The sequence below is a fragment of the Lacerta agilis genome, chromosome 12, assembly GCF_009819535.1.
Source record: "Lacerta agilis isolate rLacAgi1 chromosome 12, rLacAgi1.pri, whole genome shotgun sequence".
Classification (NCBI taxonomy): domain Eukaryota; kingdom Metazoa; phylum Chordata; class Lepidosauria; order Squamata; family Lacertidae; genus Lacerta; species Lacerta agilis.
This window is the reverse complement of record NC_046323.1, coordinates 44,269,449-44,296,146: the sequence shown is the minus strand read 5'-3', so window position 1 is coordinate 44,296,146 and position 26,698 is coordinate 44,269,449. Positions and strand designations below refer to the sequence as shown.

The following is a 26,698-nucleotide window of genomic DNA, read 5'->3' as shown; positions in this document are numbered from 1 at the left end:
AATGGCGCCCAGGCACACTTCTGCTGCGTCCCGAGCGTTCTCCAATTGCAGAGTTAAGCACAGCGTCGTGATGGCTTTTTAGGTCTGCTTCTCCGTGGCGTCGTGAAATAACTTGACAGACGCCAGTGCTACTAAACTAAACTAGGCTTTATTTAGTAGCACACATACACAAGTCCTCCAGACTTGAGCTGCATGCTTGCAGCAAACTAACATTCAGCAGTAACACAAAGCAATAAGGCAGAATGAATGCAGAGAAGGGGAAAGTGAAACCAAACCTCCCCTTTTCTAGACAAAGGAAAAGTGCCCGTATTACAGTGGGCAAGGCTAAACTCCCAGGATCAGAACGCCTCTTGCATCATTAACTCTAAGATGCCCAGAAAACCTGACACCCCCTCTCGTTCGCAATCCTGGGTAGACATATATACATTTCATTCAACATTTAACCCATCACAGAAAACTTCGTGTTTCTGGAAACTCAAGGGCTTTGTGAATCCATCGGCAAGATTCATTTCGCTAGGACAATATTTCAGCTTGACCACATTTGTCCTAACGCTCTCATGCACATTTTTGAACCGAATATCCAGATGTTTGGTTCGAGCGTTGAATTGGCCGGATTCAGCCAGCTTCAGGCATGGCTGGTTATCCTCCCATATGGTGATGGGTAGGTAACACTTCTCACACACTTCCTGCACTAGGCACTTGTAGAATTCAAGCTCTCGACACATTTCTGAAAGAGCACTGAACTCTGCCTCAGTGGATGACAGAGCAATTAAACTCTGTTTTTTTGACCTCCAGCCAATTACCGAACCTCCAAATTTTACCACCATTCCAGAAATTGACTTCCTGTCTGAGCCGCAAGCCCAATCAGCATCCACCCAACATTGGAGCTGTTCATCACACTGGGCTTTGCTGCCTCTCGGCTCAGCAGATTTACCAGACCTGACCTGTCGCCCTCAAAACCCGGAGGAGGTAGCATATAGATTTCCTCCTGCAGCGGTGCGTTTAAGTAGGCGACATCAATGTCAAAATGAGCAGCTTCTGCGCCTCTTTGCGCTGCTACAGCAAGAAGCAGTCTCATTGTTTCACTACGGGACGTGGGTGCATAAACTTGTGAGTAATGCACTCCTGGCCTCTGACTGAAACCTCTTGCCACCAATCTAGCCTTATATTGTGGCTCTCCACTTGCAGTGGGTTTCAATCTATAGACCCAGCGACAGCTCACAGCTTGCTGTCCAGCTGGCAGAGTTGTCAGCGTGAAAACTCCAAGAGATTTCATGGCACTAAGTTCTTTCTCCATTGCTTGTTGCCACTTGCTGGATTCTGCCTGAGGTAATCTCTGCACCTCAGCGAAACTTTCCGGTTCGCAGTGAGCAAAACCGGCCCAAACATTTGTGGCTTGGAACCTGTCAGGAGGTTTCCCCTTTGTAGTGCGCTTGGAACGCCGTGGCACCACCGGTGACTCGCCCCCTGACCCAGACGTGCTAGACTCAGCCTGGGAGTCCCTGGCGTCTGGTGAACCACCAAGCGACCTACTGCGCTTGCTATGTCCCCCTGGACTGGGCTTCCCTGTTGGAGACCTTGGAGACCTACCTCGCTTGCTTCTCCTAGCTACTTCTGGAGATGTGGGTGCACTCCTTGGTTCTGTCTTCACCTGTCTCTTTGGGATTGCCCCCTCTGACACTGCACCCTGGTCGTGTTCGGGAATGCGGCCCGAAACACCAGCAGGTTGACCACCTTCTGCACCACTGGCAGGTGTAACTGGCTGATCTTCATAATCAAGATCGCTGAACGGATCTGTGAGCACCTCAGGATTTCCGTGAATCCTTTTCCAGCCTTGCTGCTCACAAAACTCAGCGCTCCTGCTGATTATGACTCGTGAACGATCGCCATCTGGGAAAGCAAATCTCCAGGCTTTCGAACCTGTCTCGTAGCCACAGAAAATCAACTTTTGTGATCTTGGACTGCCCTTTCTACGTAAATGTCTGGGGATAAGAACCCAAGCTTCTGCCCCGAAAGTCCGAAAATAGTGGACCTTGGGCTTCTTTCCATAAAGTAGAAAGTAGGGCGTGGTCCCTATCACGGAACTGTATGTCCTGTTAAGAGTGTGGCAGACAGTTCTCCAGGCTTCAGCCCAATAGCATCTTGGCAAGCCTGAGTCAAACAAGAGAGCATCTACTGCCTCCTGCATTGTTCTATTCCGCCTCTCAGAAACACCATTCTCTTGAGGAGAATAAGGAGCAGTTTTTCTATGCTTGATACCTTTGGCACGAAAGAAATCCTGCAGCTTAGATGCAGTAAATTCTGTGCCTCGGTCTGTCTGAAACGCTTTCACGCGGGTTCCAAATTCCACCTCTACTGCTTTCACCCATTCTATAATCTCCTTCGCTGTTTGTCCCTTGTCTTTGAGCGTGAAAATCCATCCTGCTCGACTAAAATCATCAGTGAGACAAAGAACATAACGAGAATTACCCATGCTTGGCACCCCCATCGGACCACAGAGATCCGCATGCACAAGCTCGAAAGCTTGCTTGGTCACCCTATCAGACGATGGGTAGCTGCAAGAATGCACTTTGGCTCTTTTACAAGCTCTACAGTCTAGAAACTTGGAGCACTCCTTCATTTTACAACCATCAGTGCACTCTACCTGTTTGCGCACGTATTTCCAATTCACGTGCGAGAATCTGCGATGCCATAAATGCAAACACTGATCATGCGTGGGTAAGTTGGCATACTGAGCTTGAGTCTCCTCAGAGATGCCATTACTTGTTCCAACACCCTGCGCCCTCTCTGTGGCACTGTTGTCAGTTTCCAGCATATACACCCCATCATGGCCTTTCACCTGGACCAATTGTTTCCCATCTTTGGAGATGGTGCATACCTGGTTGCCAAAACTGACCAGATAACCTGCATTGTCTAAAGCTGAAACAGAAAGTAAACCAAATTTCATACCATCTAAAACATACACATCAATATCATCATTAAGACAAGGCATGAACATAACACCAGTTTTGGTAACAGGTCTTGTGGTTGAATCAGCCAGAGTGACTGCAGTTGCATCTTGGATCGGCCTGCAGTTCCGCAACTGGCTGCTAGGTGGCGCTAGATGTCTCCCCGCACCACTGTCTATTAACCAACGCAGCTTGGGGGTAGCAACTGTCTTTCCAACCAAGGCATATGCAGCTGCTTTGCAGTGGGCTCCAGCCCCTCCTCTGCTTGCTCTGGAAGGTCCTCTTCTCCCACGACGTGGTCTTCCTTTCATCTCCCGGTTGCCATGGAAACCATCTTTGAAGTCAGCCTGATCGCAGTCTGCCTGAAGATGGTTATCAGAATTGCATAGATAACAGCGCTTAGCTGCAAAAGCTTTAACAGAGCTCTCAGCGTTTTCTCCACTCCTGGGCTTAGGCAAAAAGCAACCCCCCTTAACAGCTTTCCCTTTCTCTCTCTGCTTCCGGTCCTGTTCGTCCTGCAGCCTCCCAGTAACATAGTCCAGATTCAACTGGCTTGCAGGCATGGACTCCAGCGTTAGGGAAAGAGTCTCATAACTGGGGTCTAGTGAGCTCAGAAGGATATAGACCTTTTGTTCCTCTGAGAAAGGAACATTCAGCTGTCTCAACTTGTTGAAGAGTGCCAGCATTTTGGCCACATGTTGACGCACACAGCCTCCTTCTTGCAAACGTAACTCAAACAGCTGTCTAGTTGTATGAAGTTTGGCACCAGCTGACGTTCTTTGAAATACACGCTTAAGACACTCCCAAATTTGGTGGGCATTAGTAGCAGCGTCTATGTGCACCATCAGCTCTTCCTCTATGCCCATGACTATGTGAGCAGTAGCCCTCTGGTCTTTCTTAAGTGCTGCAGCAGCTTCAGCAGCAGGGGCTTGAACTGGTGGGCTCTGAGTACAAGTCCAAAGATCTTTAGCAATCAGAAATATCTCCATTTTCTTGGCCCAATCTTGCCAGTTTCTCCCATCCAACCTTGGAAAGGGTGGCACGAAACTCTCATGGGACTGCGCCATCTCCCCCCTGGGGCTTGAGGTAACTCACGTGGCTGCAAACTCAGCACTCGCCTCTCAGCTCCCAGCTCCGGAAAACGGCTTCTCTTCACCAGCGAGGTTTCCCTGCTTTGTGCCTCAAAAGCATGGCACAAAACAGTCCTCCAGCTGGGCTATCGGCTGCCGGCCCCGCAGACATGCAGACCTCCCGTCCTGGCAATCAATCTCCTCAGGACGCCTCGCCATCAAAGCGTAGCTTCTTGGCAATAAAGCAATTAAGCCATTAAGCCATAACCTGTTTTGAATAGTGTTGATATTGGGTCATAAAAACTTTGACCCAAGTAGTGCTGCTGGCCGGCACTGCAATCAATCACCTTTACGATCGTCTCCGACATCAATGGCGCCCAGGCACACTTCTGCTGCGTCCCGAGCGTTCTCCAATTGCAGAGTTAAGCACAGCGTCGTGATGGCTTTTTAGGTCTGCTTCTCCGTGGCGTCGTGAAATAACTTGACAGACGCCAGTGCTACTAAACTAAACTAGGCTTTATTTAGTAGCACACATACACAAGTCCTCCAGACTTGAGCTGCATGCTTGCAGCAAACTAACATTCAGCAGTAACACAAAGCAATAAGGCAGAATGAATGCAGAGAAGGGGAAAGTGAAACCAAACCTCCCCTTTTCTAGACAAAGGAAAAGTGCCCGTATTACAGTGGGCAAGGCTAAACTCCCAGGATCAGAACGCCTCTTGCATCATTAACTCTAAGATGCCCAGAAAACCTGACAGTTTTGTACTTACAATAGGACTTGCGTTGATGTAGTCCGAGTTGTCGTGACTGTTTTCAGCTTTCAAACATATCCTGCAATGATCATCTGATTTTTTTTAAATAAAAAAAAGTTAAATCAGTATTCATCATATTTATGCTAAAACAGATCTTTCAAAGAGCATTTCTGAACAGACCACTACTATTCAGCCTATCTTTTGCACACTTGCTTCTAAATACAGACATTTCCAAATGACTAATTTAAATGATAAGAACCATATAAAAAGTGTTCTTGATATGGAACTTGCTATGTTGAAAAATAATTGCTATTAGGCAGGTGCCTTCACTGTATTGTTTAGAGCGCCTGCAAAAAAAGTAAAATGTTTTAATTTACACAAGTCTACCATATATATATATTTTGAGAAAATAACTACTGATTTTATTTATAGCTTGATAAATTTTAACGCAACATGTTTTTAACGTTTGATTTTATCAGTATTTTCAAATGACTATTTTATATCATTTTATGTAAACGGCTTAGCAGTTTTTTTATGATGAAGCAGTGTATAAACCTCGCCACATCAATCAATCAATCAATCAATCAATCAGTAAAATGGTTTGGTGTCTAACAAGTTCACTTAAAAACACAGAATGTTTAATATAGACTGTGCTTCAGGTTCAGTAGCCCCTAGCAAGGGCATTAATGTTGTCAAACCACACACCTTTCCCTGTTCCTTCTCTGTATGAGCACATCAGTGCTTAAAGACTGTTGCCAATAATACCAGGTTTATATTAAAGGGATTTCCACCCCAAGTTCATATGTAGGATAACTGATGAAATTTAATAAACAGCGCCGATCTCACGGTACAGCCACATGCATTCAGTCTGGTGTACAATACAGAATGTTTGATACAGCTAACAAAATAAACAAGTACATGGAATAGGAATGTGCTGCTTTCGGTTGTGCATGAAGAGCACAAAAAACTTTTAAAACACATATATGCCATGGCTACTCCCGGCTCCACTTTCCACCCTAGGCCCAACACAGAGAACAGCTGCCTTGTAAGCTTATCTATCAAAACTATTAAAAGTGCTTATACACTTGACTGGGTCTAACAGTTCTAACTACAAGCCAAAAGCGCCATGAAATTTTGGATAAAGGTATTTGTGTCCAAAAGCCATGCACGAAAACCGCACTATGAGGCTGTCAAAATGAAATGTCATTTATGCAAAACGACATTTGCTGTTATCATAGAATTGTAGAGTTGGAAGGGACCGCGAGGGTCATCTAGTCCAACCCCCGGCAATGCCGGAATTTTTTTGCCCAACATGATGGGAAGTATTGCAAAGCATACTTTGGAAGCAGTAGCAGCAGCATCCACCATGAGAAGTCTGAAGCACACAGCAAGACAACAAGATGGGCCACATGAATATTAACTGTTCCTTGCACAGAGTGGCTGATAACAGTTCTTTCAACACATTTCCTCCTCTAATTGCAGCAACAGGCAAAGGGGAAAGCAATTAAGTAATGAATCCAGCTTAAACTGTACATACATGCTACTACATCTTGTGAGCGGTTCTTCTGGGCGTTTTCTTCCTTGTGTGCAATGGTAGCTGCGTTGGGCTCAGCCTGATAAGCACAAAGTGCTTCCCATTCTTTCTCCAGACGATTCTTGTTCTTCAAGTGGTCTTCCATATAGGACTGAAATGAGAAAAGTTCATCAGAGGTAGTATTCTTTATACATTCAGCATTCTGCTATTGCAAGTAACATCTGAATGGACTAGAGAGGACTAAAACCAGGCATAGGCAAACTCCGGCCCTCCAGATGTTTGGGACTACAATTCCCATCATCTCTAACAAGACCAGTGGTCAGGGATGATGGGGATTGTAGTCCCAAACATCTGGAGGGCTGGAGTTTGCCTATGGCTGACTAAAACACTTTGCCTCAAATTCAAGAACTGCTTCACTACGGCTGTCTGCCCAGGGCTTGCTTCGTATCTATCTATATATCTATCTTTTATTTATTTATTAGACTTATAAACTGCCCTTCATCAACAGAACTCAGGGTGGTTCACAAGATAAAAGCAGAAATAAACATAAACAACAAAACAGTAACCCACCACCTCCCACAAGGCTGAAGAATAGCCAAAGGCCTGGTTGAAGAGGAATGTTTTCGCCTGGTGCCTAAAATCTATATAATGAAGGCGCCCTGGCGAGAGCATTACACAAACAGGGAGCCACTAAAGAAAGGCCTCAGAGTCCAGGTTGGTTTATACAGAGAGAGGCGGTCCTAAGCCGTTTAAGGCTTTACCGATCAAACCCTTACGGAACCTGAGTTTCTCAAAACAGCATAGCAAACTAGTTTTAAAGCTGAAAGAAATTTCAAAAGCAGCTGGATCCCTGCAAAAGCAGGTTCTGATATTGCTGAGCCAAAAAGGGGCAGGGCGGGGCTGTGAAATAAGAATCAAGCTAATCTGCTGTTCGGCCACGTGATGCAATTCATGAGTTCCACCTGAGCCACAAGACCCATGAAGCTGGACTTCTGACACTAAAGTCAAAGTGAAGAAAACAGGAACAGGGTTCACTTGCTTTTCTGGTTTCCCCAATGTCTGTGTACACATCCTCTTGTCTCATGCCTAGAAAGCATTGATCCATGAGGTTTTCTGCTTGTTCTATGCTGTCTAGGCATGAGTCAGAGAGGTTTTTTTTTACTTTTGTCCTGCTGCCTCCCCCGGAAAACTTGCTCTTTAGTGCTAAATCAGAGCAAATGTACCGTAAATCTGGAAAAAGTCTGATTGGTGTTTACTCCAATTCTGTGGTAAGCAGCAAGTTTCCCCAGGGGCCAGTGGCAGGGCAAGCAGAAGTCCAGGGCCAAATTAGTCATGGTGTTAGTCTTTGCATTTAACCTGCATATATTTTTTAAAATGTCATCACTGGGGGTGGCAGGGGAGGACTGATAACTAACAGCGTCAGGGTAGGAGGCAATAAAACAAGGAAGTAGCACGAGAATGGCAAGACAAAGCAAAACTAACTGAAGGGAAGATCACACTGTAGGCATTCCATGTGAAGAACAACAGGCTGGTCCTAGCTTGGAGCAACACAATGCACTTTTGTATCATATGCTTACTTCTATCCTAAACCAGTCAGACTCCAATTCAAATCAAATTACTCTGTAATTTTCAATAGTCCTTTCAAAGTTTCCAGATAAGTATTACCAAGACTGTGATGCATGCATACTCTTGTTTAATTCATATATATATTACAAAGGGTAGGGGGTAGATTCAGAGAATTCAAATTACCGGTAACAAAAAATAATAATATATATATATATTATAAAAGAAATGTAGGAGATACTTATGAAGAAGAGTCATCCATTAAATCTGATAAGCAGCCCTTGGTCCCTTGGTTCTCAAACGCCTTGGTACTCAAACAACTTGGAACCCAAACACTGCAAACCCGGAAATAAGTGTTCCGGTTTGTGAACTTTTTTTGGAAGCCAAACATACTCTGTTTTGTTACGCTTCCAATTTGAGTGACACACTTCCGTTTTGAGTGTTACACTGTTTTTGGTATTTATTTTGTGGTTTTGTGGTTTTTTTGTTTTGTTTTTGTGATTGTGTGGAACCCAGTTCAGCTACTGATTGATTGAGTGACTGCAGTACATTGTTTATTGCTTTCATTTTATGGATAAATGGTCCCGTTAGATGGTAAAATTCATGTTAAATTGCTGTTTTAGAGGTTGTTTTCCAAAGTCTGGAATGGATCAATCCATTTTGCATTATTTTCTATGGGAAAGTGTGCCTTGGTTTTGGAACGCTTTGGTTTTGGAACAGACTTCTGGAACGGATTAAGTTTGAGAACCAAGGTACCACTGAATTACTACTTTGTGTTATGCATAATAAGCCCATGAACACAAATCACAACAGATGCTGTGATAATCATGGGGTGTCTCTCTGTAGTAGCAATCTATTGGCCATGATAGCCAAAATAACAGGAGGTACATATTTCCAACATACCCTGAACTTTTCACTAAGACTGTTAGTGGACCGTTGGTTTGACTCAACTTAGCAATTTCTATGCTTCCATTGACAGCACAGTCCTAACACATTTTTACTAAAAAGGTCCACTTATTTCACTTGATGTCACTCCTCCTCTCTCCCAGAAATGGAGGTGATAATGAATACATAATTTTTTTCCCTTTCCTTTCCACCAGTTTAGTAAAATTGTGATGCCATCCTTCCAATTGTACAGTGAACAGTATCAATGCTGTTCTTCCTTGCAAATAAAAACATGCATTTGTTTGTGTGAAAATGCCGCCTGAAGTATGGTCTAATTTTCTGAAAAACATTCATGCACATTTGCAAGCTGGTTTATGGAAATCGTATCTGCCATGGGCAGTCAAGCTAAAAATAGAGGCATCTGCAGAAGTGGGAAAACTGTGAGAGGAGTACACATTTAATGCCACTGAGATATTTTGGATTATAAAATTTGTTTTAATGGAGGCAATGAGAAAATGCTCGTACTTGAAAACCACAGTGCCATGTGCTATGTATTTGGTCTTTCCAAGGTTCTGTGGTACTGTATTATTTTGATGTGAAAGGATTATTCCATTAGGTTAAAAGGCATTTGGCACACATAAAAGAGACACCTCATAAAATAGATTTTCAAAGATTATACAACAATCCTTTCAGGGGTTTTTTTTTGGGGGGGGGGGAGCAGCTATATCTTCAAAGCTCAAACTTTATCTGATTTTCAGTGGCCCAGTAAGCCTTCATAACTACAGAACCCTGCATAACTACAAATGGAGCTTTGTGAAAACATCTGGATCTGCCTTTGAAACCAGCTTAGTACTGCAATGGTAGCCAAAGTTCCACCTGCTGAAAATTCTCCTCCCTGTGCAACTAACTGCAGAAACAAAGCAGCCCTAGAGTATGGCAACTCTGTGGGTCATTTTGCGCATGCAAAACAGCTACTTCGGGACACAGAAAGCTGCCTTCTACCGAGTCAGATCATTGGTCCATCTAAGACAGTAGAGTTTGCACTCAGAGGCTCTGCAGGGTTTCAGAGCAAGGCCTTGCTCAGCCCTACCAGGCAATACAGGTGAAACTCGAAAAATTAGAGTATCGTGGAAAGGTTTGTTTCTTTCAGTAATTCAACTTAAAAGGTGAAATTAATAAATAAGATAGACTCATGACATACAAAGTGAGATATATCAAGCCTTTATTTGTTATAATTGTGATGATTATGGCGTACAGCTGATGAGGACCCCTAATTAACAATTTCAACTTTGGGGTTTTCATTAGCTGTACGCCATAATCATCACAATTATAACAAACAAAGGCTTGACATATCTCGCTTTGCATGTCATGAGTCTATCTCATATATTAAACTCCAGTAGCTAATGAAAACAATTGCTTACATAAATGGACTTTTCCACAATATTCTAATTTTTTGAGTTTCACCTGTATGTGGGGTTGAACTTGTTATGCACAGCATGTGTTCAGCCATGGAGCTACAGCCCTTCCGCAGTTACTGAATAATCTCCATGCAAATGTGATGAAATCCCACTGTATAAACTTTATCCCTATTTTTTTTTTTTTACCTGAAATCATTTTAAGAAGACATGATGACACACCTGTGAGAACTTGGCTGCGTCTGCAAATGCAGACCTTAGCAAGATCAATAAAGGCAACCATCTTACCACAATTACATGGTTGCTTGGCCAGCTGTTTCAACTACACTGTATTTTTCTTCCTGGCCTAAATTCTTCTATGCGGTAAGTTGAGGGGTCCTTATCCAAGTGGTAAGGTTTACTCACATTTTTTCATGTGATAAGCCTGTCTGGCTAAATTGCTACAGTCCAGACATGCTAACAACTTCAGCATCTTCCCATCTCCAACAACTCACATTTTTCAAAGAGTTGATTTTTTAGAATGGGGAAAATCGTACCTGCTTTCCCCTAAAAGTTCCCCTAAAAGTTATGAGTAACACTGGAAATTGGCATTCAGAGATGATTTAAGATTAACCAGTCTTCATCAGAATTTTGCTTTGTTTATATAGTGTGCTGGGGGGGGGGGGAGCTCTTGCAACAAATTCAACTTCAATTCCCATTATGACATTTGGGAAAAAATTGTCTCAATTTACTTGCATTTTGTTGAAACTGGGGCATATCAAAGCTGCTAAGACACCTCTTGCCCTTAGATGAAGATCCTAAAAATATTTCTAAACAGAAGTGTCAGGCCAGCAGATTTAGCATGTCTGGCATCTTCAAACCACACAGGGACTATGTCAATCCCTATTTTTCATTTCCAAATGGTTGTAAGGAAGACCAGAACAGGAGGCATAACTGCTGTGCAAAACCAGCTAGTGTACTGCCAACCCCACCCCCCTCACGAGTAATTTCTTGTTTGATGTACCTCTTACTATATTCCCAATACTGGGGAGGCTCTTGTCTCAGCCAAAGAAAGCAACTTCCTCCTGTTAAGAGAGGAGCTGTCCTTGGTACCAAAATATGTATTTTAAAATTGCACCCATTCAAGGAAGAGATGTGCTATTGTTAGGTCAACTGAAGCTTAAAGCCCTGCTAATAGGAACTGAAACATAATTAATGTTAAAGATTTGTATAACGTGGGCTTGATCTGTATTTGAGGCCTGCAGTATCAGAGGCAGTATGTCTCAAAATACCAGCAGCATGGGATCATGTGCAGGAAACTGTTTTGTTTATGATTTTGGTTTACCACTGTGAAAACAGAATGCTAGACTGGTTGGCTTCACCAGGGCTAGTCTAACATTCTTATAAAGCTTGTTCCTAGAATCTTACCTAGGTGCCAATTTTCGCTCAAACACCAGTTTCCACCACTTTACATTAAGTTGGCAGATGTAGAACTGTTCACCCTCCATATTTAAGGTTAAGAGGTTGGAGAAATGATGAGCTGCTAGGCCACAGCTCAGTGGCAGAGAATATGCTTTGCACAGAACAAGTCCCGGGTTTAATCCCTAGCATCTCCAGATAAGACCCTGGACAGCTGCTACCAGTCAGTACTGAGCTAGATGGAGCAAGTGTAGGATTAAGCGTAAGGGAATTTCCTATGTTGCCCATGCTGTTTGACCTCTTTAGCAGAGCTGCAATGCACTTTGCATGAGACTGTACTTGAAAACTGTATAGCTGGTGCCAACTGTACAGCACCACAACTTTTGCAGGTATGTAGGTGCCTATCACACCAGTTCTCTTCTGCTTGCATTAGCTGGCTTCGAGGAGCTACCCAAGATGCTGGCATTTAACTTGTAAATCTTTAGCTCAGTGTACTTGAAAGGACCATAGTCTTTCCTACGAACATTGGAAGACAGCTTTTCCAGTTGTACTATTGTACAGTGTCTTTCTTGCTGCAGTTAAATTTACCTGGCATTCTTTTTATGCTGTTTGTATGCTACCTTTCTCCCAAGAAATCCAAGGTGGCATGTGTGGTTTCCCTTCACTCAATTTTATCCTCACATGAACTCTGTAGCACAGCTAAGAGATGGTGACTGGTCATTGGGCTTCATATGAAGCTATGATTTCTTGGCCAGGATCATATGTGTACTTGAAAGGCCTAGCATGAATTACATAAATTTTCTATGAACCCTAAAATCAATCATAATAAAGTAAGACATGAATATAAAATTCTCACCAAACCCATACCAAAACCACATCCACATCTTGTGCACATCCTCTAAGTTATGGAAAACCATTTCTCCCCAATTTGCTTAGAACTCCCTTGATTTATAATTCAGGCAGCCAGATCACCCCCAAATGGAAAATTACATTTAAGGTAAGGATGCACTAGAAATCTTAAGTATTGATTTATAGGCAAACATTGTTGTAGCAAACTTGTATGAAACTAGGTAACACTTAGGTTAATGCAGCACATCTCGTGTGTTTATGTTGTGTATGTATATATATATAGCATAAAATACAGTTATTAGCATTATATATATATGAATTCATTAATAATTTTTCGCCAACTGAAAGGAGGTTTTGAGGCAGTACTGGTCCAATGACGAAACCATGACCTTTTAATTCTTAATGGTGATTTGTGCTTTTAAAAGAACTGGCACAACTGAAGACATCTCAAGTGAGCCAAACCTTATTCAGAGATTGGTCAGCACAGCTAACCATGGCTCAGGGCAGGTTTTTCGAAACCTTATGCGATAGCTGTAATTACACACACAGCTAGTCAGAACGGGCCACCCACGCAAGTTGTAAGTAAACAACCCTGTTAACTGGATCCATCCTGGAAAAGATCCAACTTTATTACACAGGACCCTCCTTGATCTGCTTCATAATGCTGCTCTCTAAAGTGTCCATGTCTGAAGCAGGCTCCCCTTTAGCAGCAATCAGGATAGGAGGATGGAGCTGGAAGACATGGAGGCTTATTTGCCTGGCATATATGCACTCCTAGAAAGAAGGAATCCTATCATGGGATCATTTCACACGTTCCACTAAACCGTTCTCAATTGTTGTTTTAAAAGCACTAGGGTTTCATGTGAATGAGCAGTGTCTGCTCCATGGGGCAAAACAAGCCAGAGCCTGGACATGGGCTCATGGTTTTGGGTTGAGGAAAACAAACCATGTTTGGTAAGCCAAGAACAAACTTTGGTTACCACTTGAGGTTTCCGTCTGGAGACAAAGCACAATCCCAGGTTCATACATCATAATAAAGCCTACACCTTCCTAGATTTGTCTGCAGTTTGGCAAGAGCAGCTGTAATGGAGGAGGAGTGTTTATGAATTTTTGAACAGTGTTGCTCAGCATGCTGCTGGCTCACATCAAGCTATCATTTGTTTTAAACCATGGCTTACTGCGACATGCAGAACAGCCCTGGTTTTGTTTAAAGCTGCAAAGGATAGACCTTTGCAGCATTAAGTGATACACTGCAGCTTTAAACAAAGCTAGAGGCTTCTTCAGAAAGAACATTTTCTCTTGCAAGCCCCCCAGTTTCCATCTGCCTGTAGTAGTGACTGGAAGAGTCAAAGGAGAAACCAAATCCACATTTCTTCACATCAGAAACGTAATACATGAAGCACTGAAAAAACCTGTGGGGAACAAGACACATCAGAAATGATTGTTTTTAGCTGCCATATACCCACTTGAATAACTGCAAGAGAGTAATCTCCACTGAAGCAGGTTACCACCTTAAATTGCTCCATGTTATTAGTATTGCAACTAGTGGGCCTAGTCAACAAACTACATGCTGGAATTGCAAATATGAATGGATTTTATACGTGGCTTTCACTGAAAACAGGCTTCTAAGAAGTGAGCCAAGTTGCTCAATGCACTTGTCAGTTGTTGAACTTTCTATCCCTCCCCCTCCACCCATGATGCAGGAAAAGATCTACTGCCTCCAACTCTGAGATAGGTCGACTTAGGTACTGATGTTGCTGAGATCATATGAAGCTGTAATAGGGTCATACAGAGCTTGTAGCAATTGCTAAGACAAGTGTACTTATTACACAATACTCCTTAGATGATGCAAAACTCAACTCCTCATTGCTGCTATGCAATACTTCTGCTTTCTAACCAATTAAGATGGGAGGGGGCAGCAATTTTTATTGGGCTTGATGCGTCTCAGAGCAGGAGTTGGGTTGAAAAAAACACACTATTAAACAGAATTAAAACTGAGACCCATTAGCTCATCTTCTGCATCTCACAGATGAACTCATCCCCCAGAGGCAAATTCAGTAAATTAACACTTTTGTCATAAAGTGTCAGTTGCCTTTCACCATATAATGTATGCATTACATGCAAACAGAATAAAACCCTCCCTCTTTCTGCAATTCATGCCTTTCCTATGAGATTTCCTGACCCCTCTACAGAATACATTAAGAGCACTAAAAACTGTTTCCAGCGAGGTCACAGAGGAAAATGTTTTGTATGACAGCACATTGTTTTAATTAACTGATCTCTGAAAAGCGCCACATACTGACGGCTGATTTCCTTTTCCCTATCAGGAGAAATAATGCCTGTACAATATAATTCAATGTGTTTCTATCATCATCTTCTTTTTGATAGTGCACTGCATTACTGTATGGGGTGATAGAGGTTCCTCTGGTGGGATCCTTCTGGGGCAGTTTGTCCACCTTTGGTCCCCGACTCTGCACTCAGCTATCACCTGTGGCTTTTAGCATGTGACAGTGGCCGCACTCTGGAAATAGCTTCGGCTGGCTGGCTAAACCAGGTGAGTGTAGCCAATGGGTCTCAAACACTTAGTGAATTACGGACTTCCTCTGCGTGAGAAGACAGGCTCTGGCAGATTGAGCAGACGAGACCAATAATGGGTCCAATGGTCAAGGTGCACGTGATGTTGACGGAAGTGAGGGGCAGACAGGGCTTGCCAACCTGAGAAAGAAGCCCATCTAGGAGAAGGAAAACTCTGATCTAAAACCTCTGCTGCTTTGTGGGATATATTTGGGAGAAGAAAAGGCTACTGAGTAAACACTGCACAAGTCTGGAGTGGAGTCCCTAAGATGGTTGGATGGTGTCTTGTAAGTCTCCTTCTGGCAACTCCTGCAGCCAACCTGGTGCCAAACATATTGCTCTGCTTTCCTTTGGACCAGATCAGCAAGGCTGAGGGGGGGGGTATCTTGCTGTCCAGGACCTCCATGCACACTGCCCAGGCTTGCACTCCAAGGAGGTCACTTTGGTGCTGCTAACACACTCCGTTGTCTCTCTCTGTGGCCACTGTGGTGTAGTGGTTAAGAGCGGTGGGACTCGTAATCTGGTGAACCGGGTTCGCTTCCCCGCTCCTCCACATGCAGCTGCTGGGTGACCTTGGGCTAGTCACACTTCTTTGAAGTCTCTCAGCCCCACTCACCTCACAGAGTGTTTGTTGTGGGGGAGGAAGGGAAAGGAGAATGTTAGTCGCTTTGAGACTCCTTCGGGTAGTGATAAAGCGGGATATCAAATCCAAACTCTTCTTCTTCTGATAGTCAGATGCCAACAACAGCATCTGACCACTTTTAAGATTCAGTCTCAAAATTTTCTGGACCAGCCAATACAATACTTCAGTAGGGTATGCCAGTTGATACACCAAAGTAACACAAATCATGTTGGGACACTGGCAACAACAGTGAAAAGCTCTCTTCAAAGTCTGTTAAGCCTTATTAAAACACTACTTGATGAAGGATTTTTTTTTTAACCACAACACACACAAAGGGAGCTCATTCTCCTTAACTATTAGACACTTTCAAATAAGGAGTACAATTTGGAAAGCATATTAATTATCCAAAATTAAATGAGGACACATTACATATTAATTGAATCAGAACTATATAAAGCACTATACTGCTGTGTAACCTTTTCTTTTTCTTTTCTTTTCTTTTAAAAAAGAGTCCTTGTTGGCTCCTCCTAGGAATCACATTTTTTTTTGTACCTGAAGACAATTCTATGCTACATTCCAGACTAAGTGACACAATGAAATGTTTACACTAAATGGCAACCTATGTTCTATTTACTTAAATTAATATACTCGTTATGCAGTGGCCGGTTGCTGGCTCTGCTTTTCGTAATGCTCCAATAATAGAGTTTTGCAACATGTAAAAGGATTATTTCAATCCAATCAGCAGGTGCTGGGATCAGTGTGTGTCAGACAAACACTTGCTAATCTCCTTTCTTACACTTTGCAGCTGCCAAAGGTGCTCAAGTGAAATCCAAACGAAATTACTGGATACAACCTGGTAGGGATTGAGATGCAGGGCTTTGTTTCACCCACTTCCCTTTGGAACACCTGAAAATTACGTTTTATTCTAACCATTGTTAACAGTTCAAAGAGAAGGCATCAGGTATACATATCTTTAAAGGGGGCGTAAGAGAGAGCAGCAGCAAAACTACATACTTAAAAATGAAATAGTGTAAAAGCTCTTTCTTACACTATGTAGATACTGTTAAGTAGGTAGGCAATTTATAATCCTGATTTAGAGATTAATAGCTATTATTGGTGAGCACGGTACACCAAGAACATGTCTGAGATTTGCACATAAGGGTTTCTAGTTTATTATTCCTGATGTCTCTTAGACCTTAAAAATAATCCAAGTTATGCAATGAAGTTTTATCCCTGCAATTACTTTGTCTGAAATAAACCTTCAACAAAAGAGAGGGGACATTTGTCAAAGGGGGATAATTCCTAACTCTTTTCACTTTTGCACAGCCTTTCACCTCACAATGAAAACCACACATACACACGCACACAGAACAAAAAGAGAGGGGTTATTTTCCCTTGTTTGTGGATCAAAGGAACCAATAAAAAAACCCAAAAATAAAATAAAAACAAAAATTACATCATCCTTGAGTAATCACTGGTACTGGAATCTCATTATGACAAGATTGCTGCTGAAGAAGAATGGAGTAATTTCATTTAAACAATCCCCATGCTCCATTTACACAGGGACATCGTAGTTAAGGATTAGAGCCCAATCAGCATAGATTGATTTAAATCAAGTTGCCCATTTTGAAATCCATATATTTCTTGGACAAGCATGCGTATTAACTGGTTGCTATAACAATTCAGATATCCCGGCATGCAGTGAAATATGATTGTTTACTATGAGCACATTTGCACTACAAATTTCTATCAGCTTAGGACAGAGGTTTTCAACCTTTTGAGTCCACAGCTCCCTTAACCAACTACATTCTTTTTGCGGCACCCTTGTGGGGCTCAGGAACCCAGTTATGTCACCCCTTGCCTGCAGAGCTAGCAGCCTCTTACCCTTTTTCAAACACCCTCCATTGTGGATCATTCCCTCAGCCTCCCCTCCCCTCCCCTCTCCTTGGGAGTCCTTTGGGCAGCTGCTGCTTCTCTACCTGGTCTCTGAGCTGCCCCCACCCCACCCTAAAGAGAGGTTCCTCCCAGAAGCACCATTCGCCTGTGGAGCTTATAGCCAGGGCTGCTGCAACGAACAGCTGTGCAAGCCTTTGGAACACAGAGATGTGAGAGGGCATCAGAGGAGGGAGGGGGAAAGGGGGGGCAGAGGCCAGTCTTGCCCACGGCACCCCTGACCATCATTCAAGGCACCCCTGGGTGCCACAGCACACTGGTGGAAAACCACAGGCTTAGGAAATAAGAAACAGAGTTTGTTTGGGCTCTCTCTGTATACAGGCAAGAATACAAAGCATGATAACTTACTTGAAGGGCGAGACAGAAATTGTAGACCTGTCGATTCACAAGTAAGTCCTACTTAACAAATCAGGATTTACCTCTGAACAAACATGCATACAATTATGCTGCAAGTGTTTGGTACCCAGGTAAAATAGAATTCCTCCATAGAAATAGAAGTGAAACTGCATACACATATAAAATGTATTAATACCATACCATTAATTGCAATAAAAACAGCATGGCACCAGCCCTTTCATTAAAACCAGTTAAGTTTCCAAAAGCCTGCTGGAACAAAAAATTCTTCCACCTGCCAGCAGAAGGACAAGGGAGGAGCCAGCCTAACTTTTCTAGGGAGGGAGTTTCAAAGTCGGGGAGGGGGGCAGCCACTGAAAAGGCCCTCTCCTGAATCTCCACCAAGCATGCCTGTGAGGGTAGTAGGAATGGCAGAAGGGACCTTCCCAAAGATCTCAAAACCCAGAGAGGTTCATATGAGGGGATATGGTCTTTCACAAAGCCTGGACCTAAGCTGTGTGGGGCTTAGCCAGCACTTGGATTTGTGCCCAGACTGGTAGTATGTGCAGCTGTTGTAGCAAAGAAGTCATATGCTCCCTATAGCAATCCCAATTCACACATTACCTTGTACTCTTCTACCTCCTCTGCTGCTCAAGCACCATGTGTATTATGAGATGAGCTAAGTGGGGCCATTTATTTATTTACTTCCGCAAAATGCACAGACAACATTTTCCAGCTTCCAGAGTTGGTCAACACTTGCAATCAATGCACCAATCTATAACAACAAACAAAAGAAGCATTGAACAAATAAAACAGAAGCCCCAATTTGGTGCCAGATGGGGGAGGAAGTGTAAAATAAATGTCAAGCACGAAATAAAACAAAGAAAAACAGCAGGCATGATGGAGCACCCCCTTGCCCCAGTCACTTCATAGAAAGGCTTTGGCAAATGAATGTCTGAAACCGAAGAATGAGGTTCAGGACTAATTTTAATCCTGGAAAGGGGTGTTCCTTGAGGCCACTGGACTCTGCACTGAGATTTCTACGTCGTCTTCAAAGGCAGCTTGGCACACAACATATTGGATAAGCCAAATGTTACAGGGACATGTGACAATTGCAGCGAAGCAATGATGTGTTTCATTCCCACAACAACAGCATACTCCCCTTCTTCTGCAAGCATTCAGGGCTCCACAGCCCAAAGTCTCCCCCTGTCACTCTTAGGTGGCAGCGATAGCACCCAAAGGAAAACCTCCAACATGCGTATTAATGTGTAATAATAATAATAATAATAATAATAATAATAATAATAATAATTTAAATGTGCTTGGAAATGGACTGGAAGCAAGTGGAGATCTTCAAGCAATTGTGAGATGTGTCCCCAACAGTCCCAGTTATTGCGTTTTGAACTGACCACAGTTTCCAAGCAGCAGTATGTGTAACAGCCCAACCTGGATGTTAGTAGAAAACAGATAAGTATAGAAGAGCACGATAAACAAAGATGAAGCCACAAATCTAACTCTTAACTTAAATTAGGGGAAGCTAAAGGCCCCAGGTCCGATCCCTGGGAGATGGGGCTGGGAAAGACTCCTGCCTGAAGCCCTGGAGAACCACAGCCAATCACCATAGACAATGCTAAGCTAGCTGGACCAATGGTCTGACTTGGTATAAGACAGCTCTTTGTGCTCTTATGATTTGCCCCAAGTCATTCAGCAAGCTTCATGGCTGTGCAGGCGTTTGAATTTGGGCCTGTCTAAGCTCAAGCACACAGTGCTAATCCCAATTACACATCCCAATTACCACCATGCTACCTTCTAACAATAGCACACGCACACACTCGCAGGGCCTACAGATGTTAGTACTCTTCCCCATCCCATAACAAAATCCAACGTTCTCCAGCAGGCAAGCAGAGGATGCTTTCGGTCAAGGACACTGAAAGAGATGTGCGCAAATGCTGTGCTTCTACTGACAGACTATTCTTGATCCAGCAGAGGTTCCCATCAGCCAATGGGGAGAGAGGCTGTTTTCTTCAGTTCACCCTTTACCCTCTTCCCCAACCTCTAATGCTATTATGATGGGTTCCCAACCCTCTGGAACAGATTTGGGAAGGTGATGGGAGCTGTAGGGGAGAAAATGAATATGTAATAATTGCCTCTTTTATGAATGCCTCTAACAGAAGACTCAGAGCCTTCTGTCAGCAGAGGAACGTCACTGAATACAAATAGGGGAGGAATTTGTTCGGTCTGCAATTTTGTGCAGCTATCCAATTCACACTTTCAGAACTAATATGCAAACTAGCCTTCAAAATTCACACTTTTCTGGATTTTATGATGCAATTCTCCAAAAAGAAAAATAAATGTACCGATAAAAGCATATTATTCAGGGGAAGTGGACATAAATGTGTATGTTAGTGAAAATAATGTACAAAATGCATTATATTATGAAACAGTGTGTGCAAAAAAGGGTATATTAGGAGAACTGCACACAAAATTGTATAAATTCTCATCCTAACTTTTTTTTAAAAAGGTTTGCAAACAAATGTGGAAATGGGATGAACTGAATGTAAAATTGGGGAACTGGGGAACTGACAGAAACCAAAACTGACAGATTCGCCAGTCTCCAGATATAATCCATAGTCTTTTGAGTCCTTAAAACTGAGATGAGATGACACAACTCAATAAGACAATATTTCTCAGCTCTATTCATGCTCCAAAGGAAGCATCAACCAAGCCTAAATCTGCTCAATGACTAATGGAAACTGAAAGCAATATTTAATAAAAATGTTTACGGATGTTTCAGAAAAAATGGGAATGTGTATCAAATGCTTAATGCTTCAGCAATTGGATGCTACATAGATTAAAATCTTCCTACTGATGCCAATGCAGTAATCATAGCCCAGCCTTTCTCCACAGGAATATATATCTCTTTCTCAACATGAATACAAAATTGTGGAAGTATTTTGAACAGTTACATTTGATTTGAGCCACCTGGAACAGTTAAGAGAGCAGGCACATTATTTAACAGATCCACTTTTTAGAACATGGGTCAGCAAACTAAGGCCCATGGGCTGGATCAGGCCCAATTGCCTTCTGGATGCGGCCCACGGATGGTCCGGGAATCACCGCGTGGATTGCCAGCGCACAAATTCTTTTCCACGCCCTCCCTCTCCCTCCCACGGCGCCGCCTCCTCCTCCTCCTCCCTCCCTCCTCCAGGCTTCTTCCAGCCCTGCCTAGAGAAGGAAGGAGGCTGGGCTTTGTTGGTGCCAGCAGCAGCAGCATTCGAGCGGCCGCCATTTTAAGCAGCCCCACTCCGGAGCCCTTTCGTGCGCCACTCATTGTCCTTCCGCTGCTGCTACCCAGCCCCTGCCACTCGCAAGACACAGGTAAGCAGCCACTGGGGCTCGTGGTGCTCTTGCATCACCCCCCCCCCCAATATAGTCTGGCCCCCCACAAGGTCTGAGGGATAGTGGACCGGCCCCCTGCTGAAAAAGTTTGCTGACCCCCTGTTTCAGAAGGTGGTACACAGTAGTCAAAATTGTGTGGTGTTACAATCAGAGCAGACCCATTGCAATTAATGGACCTAAGTTAGTCATGTCTATTATTTTCAGTGGGTCTAATTCAAGAAGCGCTAATAAATACAAGAGATTGCTTTCAACATCAAATAGAACACATTTATCATTTATATGAATACATGCCAATAGGCTAGGATGAAACATGTGGTGTCTTCCATTTGGAGCCATAAATAACCCTTCCGAGTGGGAGGAGCCTCACACAGGAAGTGCAAGGGCTCAATGACATGCTCTCAATTCACCAAAGCGGCTCTGCACACTTTAGGCTGAAATCTTATTGGAAGTAAATTCCATTCACTTAAAACCAGAGTGTAAATATTTGCACTGAAGATAACGAGTTCTCTGCAGTTAGAAGGGCAGGCGCATCCCCCTTTACCACCTTGCTGGTTTCGTTTCACATATTATCCAACCCAGCACAACATCCCATTGAAATTCCTGGCTGGTAACCACACTTATTTATATATAAATTACACAAATTAAAATTCTCATTGCAATTACAGGCCTCACTTGCCAAGTATAATGCTAATTATTCAGACATTTTAACATGGTGATGGTTGGTGACAATATTGCATTTCATCTCCGCTTTTAGACCCTACAAACACTGAACAAAATCGCTGTCAGTATGTTAAAACCCCTAATATAAAATAGATCTTTAAATGTTGGTTGTTACACCCTTTATCCCAGCCATCTGTGCTCTGATACTGCGTTGCCCCCTACTCCATATACCCGTGTGTGTGTGTGTGTGTTTATATATACATTTCAGATACACAATATATGAGCAAGGAGCTCTGTAGCAGTGCCCAGATGAACAGCTTCAGCCACCATAAAAAATTCATTCATTTGAAAAATATTTGCAATCTGTCCAACTTAAGAAAATCCATGTTAACCCAGGAGAGGGTTACTTTCATTGCAAACATTGTTCTCGAAAAGTCTTACAGGCAAAATGCTTTAGTGAAAAGTTTTTTTAAAAAAAATAAGATAGATTTAACAATTCCAACATTAGGCATTAATCCTCTTTCATTTGAAACTATGCTGATAATAATTTTTGCTTGTCATTCAAATGGTAAGTAATAATTATAGATTTGGGGCTTCCATCCCTGCTTCATTAATAGTAAATTGCATGGAAGTCTGAAATGAAGTCAGATATGATACATCTCAAAATGCAATTTCCATAGCTTTCCTTAGTTATGTATAATTAATTACAGAGTTAATAAGGAGAATACAGCAAAGAAAGGGAGTTTATTCAACCAGGCTGCCTTCCATTATCAGATTCCTTTTGTGCAGTTTTCTTTCTTTCAGCAAATTTGGGTGACAATAAACCAGAACTGAATACATACATTACTAGCTGGAGCACTCAATGGTTTTTAAAAAATGTAACCTAATACAAGAATGTGTGTGAGATTTTTTTTTTTTAAAGGAGGATACTTTATGTTGTTCAGTAGCTCCATTGATTTATTTCAATGCATTTAAATATGTATTTTCAATTTAGAAGTTTATTAAATGCAGGTGTTTTTTTTTTACTTTACACTGTATAGAAACAAAGCAAAGGTTCTATATTTGTCCTTCAAAAGGAAAGTCCAATACTACTTCAATCTGGCATCCTTTTCTTATGTCCCAAAATGAATAGAAAAGCCTACGGTAGTTATGGGACAGAGTTGCAGAACCAGGTGTTGTTGGACTCCAACTCTCAGCCCCAGCCAACATGGCCAATGGCCAGGGATGATGGGAGTTGTAGTCCAGCAACATTTGGAAGGCCACAGGCTCCTCCCCCGTGAATATAGGCAGGCCACATGTGGGGAGCACTTTCCCACTCCCAGTCAAACCAGTCTACTGCCTGAGGAATAAAAAGGCAAGGCATTTTTCAAGAGATGCACCTATTCCCTTTGCCCTTCCAATAGCATTCTGTGGATTTATGTACATTGGAGCATGTCCCTTTGGCAATAGCCCTATGGCTCTAACTTTCTGTTCCTCTACTCTTACTGCCCTTCTAGCACACACATATATATTCCACACAGAATTCTCTACAGTTATCAAACTACTCTGGTTTTTGGATATTCTTCCTATTGGACCAGCATGGTCACCTGCAATTTTTGGCCAATAAATGCAAAATGGCTACCCCCTGCGGTTTGGCAGTTTGTAGACCCATGGGCGCAAATTTGCAGTTGTTAAAGTTACAGGCAAACTAATGCGGGGGAAATTGAATTCTGCCTCAGTGCAAATACAGAAGACCACCTCCACACCCTGTGTCCCAGGTCCACCATCCATCTTATGTTGGACTAGAATCCTTTAGTTTATGGGGTGCCACAGGGATCACTTTTGGTCTCCCTATAACCACTAGATGATGTTATCAAAAGATCTGGGCTGGAGCATCACCAGTGGGCAGATGATATCCTATTCTAACACTCATTTTTCACTGTCTGATCCAAGACAGGAGAAAGAACCAACATTATCATTGGACGCTCAGGTGGCACTGGTAGCTAAGAGGGATTTTAACAGTTTTAGTTGCTTGGTCTGCCAACTACGCAGAAAAGGTGGATCCGGGCTCTTTTCACCATCCACTAGTTCAATCCAGGCTGCAATTACAGGGGGCTGCCTTTAAAAAACAGTTGCAAAACTGCAAATGTGGCTGGCAGGAAACCACTGGAACCACTGGGAACAAGGCAGTCAGATCAAATGGCAGTTATCCTACAACAATTGTCCTGGTTACCAGCTGATTCCTGAGATGAAGATAAAGTGCTAGTAATAAAATTGGCAGCTATCAGGTTATCTTAAGGATGTCCTTTGCCTATATGAATTTGCATGAGTTTCTTGCTCTTTGGTCCATCATTAACAAGTATACTATTGGCGGATATCAAGAACAGGGCCTTTTCAGTGCTGGTACCACAGTGTGGAATTCTCTCCATAGGAAGGTCTAACATGCTTCTCCCTCCTTTTTTATGCTGCCTAAAAAGAGGCGCACACATTAGTGCTTTGATTACTACTGTTGCGTTTTTTATATTCTTATAATGTGTCTCTTAAATGTAGGCAGTTTTGGAAAATTAGGTTGAAAAGCAGGTTATAAGAACCAGTAAGTAAATCCCCACTTCCAAGTTCACGAAAAAAGACAATAATGTAGCAAAACACAGTGTGCCTTTAGCTGTTCCGAACAAAAATTAAGAACAAAGAAAGGGGAAACAACAGCTGTGCCTCCAAGGCAAGGTACAAGTCAGTTTTCCCTGACAGGTAAGATAAGTGCAAAGAGTAACTCATTTCCTGGTATCTTTCTGCTTGACTATCTAGGCACCCACATTAAAACACAATTTCTCACTAATACATACACAGAAACATTTTTCTCTCTCCTCCCTTCAGACCAGCTACATATTTCCAAGCATAGTGATTGAACACCCTTATCCAAAGTAATGAGAGTTTAATTAATGCATACTATATTTTAATACATATCTACGTTGTAAAGGTTTTTTTCCGATGGGTCTTCACTGAACCACATTTTTTAGGGTTTCCACTGCCGTTCTCAAGGCTTTGTTTTCTTAAACAAAGATTATTTTAAATGCAATATGCAATAATATTTGAATAAATAATTGTGTGGGTTTTTTTTGTTTTTGTTTTTAATAGGAAGGCAAAAACCATCCACAGCCATGTTATCTCATTTGGAATGCAAAAAGACATGGTATTTTCAACATCCAACTGCAAATGCACAGACCATCTAAAGAGAAGAACAGATCTCATAAATATGGCCTCACGCAACTGGAGTACCAATTATGGCAACAATGATATTTTTAAAATAAGAAGTATTGCATACCTTTCACATTTTACTTATATCTGACTAGCATTGTATCGATTCGAAATCCCCTGGGCGTGCAACCTCCGTCACATACGAAAAACAGAAGGTAACCAATACATCAGGTGGATGACCAAGGAGTTTCTTAAAGGACAAACATGGTGGGATACAATGGTGGACGGGTTTGGAGCCAAAGACAGAATCTACTGAGCAAAGTCTCATTTTAAGCCATAGGCTTAAATCTGCAGCTCAGGGAGGTAACTCACTCCCACTATGACCTGTTTGGAGCTAGAGGGAACACATTGCTTCCCAAGTTGTCCTTCCTTGCCTTGGGAAGGAACAAAGGCTCTGTCTTGGCTCTATTCAGATGCAGCCTACTGGAAGGGAAGCAAGGTATATGTGGCATTCACATGTGCAACTGGGGGCAGGATCATGCTGGAGTACAGGGCTGCATTTGTGCAGGCATGACAGAGAGCAGGAGAGATACAGATGGAGACAGAATGCTAATTTTCACTGAAAACAAATGTATGATATGTGTACTCATGTATGATGAGCGAGCTTTAGAATAGAATCAGATGTGCATTCTGGAGGAAGCTCACCGGCCACTAATCACCAGCAATATAACTCTCCATACTCAAAGAATATGCTCAACTTGCACATCTTTAAAAGGATTCTGGAAACACTAGCATTGGACAAAACACCATCTGTTCAACCTTCCATTTAACTTTCTTTTCTTTGCATTCAAGCAAAAGAAACGCTTTCCATCTGACCTCCTGAAAAATTGCTATTACCGCGCCTTCAAATAAGAACAGATATTTTGTCTGCCCTTCATCTTTCACAGAGACCAAGGCAAAGCAACACAGAATTTTCATGAATCATTGCTATTTGCTTATTTTAGGCTCAGTGGGTTTAATTTGTACACACTCGCAAAGAATGCCTTGCAGTTCGGATTCCCAAGGTGCTGTATCAACATTTCAGCAGCCCTTTATTCAACCCTTACAACCTAATGCATAACACATGTTGTCCTCTTTTTTATCTACCAAATATCAGCTTACTCAAGGTTGAATGACACCAACTGAGTGCGGGATAATGAAGCAGTACTGCTATATTCCTAACCAAGTACAAAACACAGAAAAGTGCTCAAACATGCAACCTGAATCCAATTCCAGCTTTCGTCAAGTTGACAGATAAAATATTAATACACAAATGATTACTGTAAACATTTCTTTAGCACGTGCATCTCCATTTATATTTCTTTATTTTATTAGATCTTATCTCAAAATGAGCTTTACTTTTGGGGGCATAAGCCATAAACTTTACCAAGACAAAGTTTTCTTTAATTTTTAAAGGCATTATTTTGTGAGACCAAAGTTATTAGGGAACTAGTTCCAGTTGTGACCTACAAGAAAGTAAACCAGTATGTTCGAGGGGGGAATAGATCTGAAAAGGCGTAACGATTGGGT

At 42.4% G+C, this 26,698-nt stretch overlaps 1 protein-coding gene across 1 annotated transcript in view; it reads right to left on the bottom strand.

Annotated features, from left to right (window-relative positions):
• PTPRN2 (protein tyrosine phosphatase receptor type N2) overlaps window positions 1-26,698 on the bottom strand; it is a 583,237-nt gene that overhangs the window by 49,481 nt on the left and 507,058 nt on the right. The window contains exons 15-16 of the mRNA XM_033165163.1: window positions 6,308-6,455; window positions 4,789-4,862 (exon numbers count right to left, since the gene is read on the bottom strand). Coding sequence (XP_033021054.1) covers window positions 4,789-4,862; window positions 6,308-6,455 — 222 coding nt within the window. The remainder of the gene's footprint in view (window positions 1-4,788; window positions 4,863-6,307; window positions 6,456-26,698) is intronic.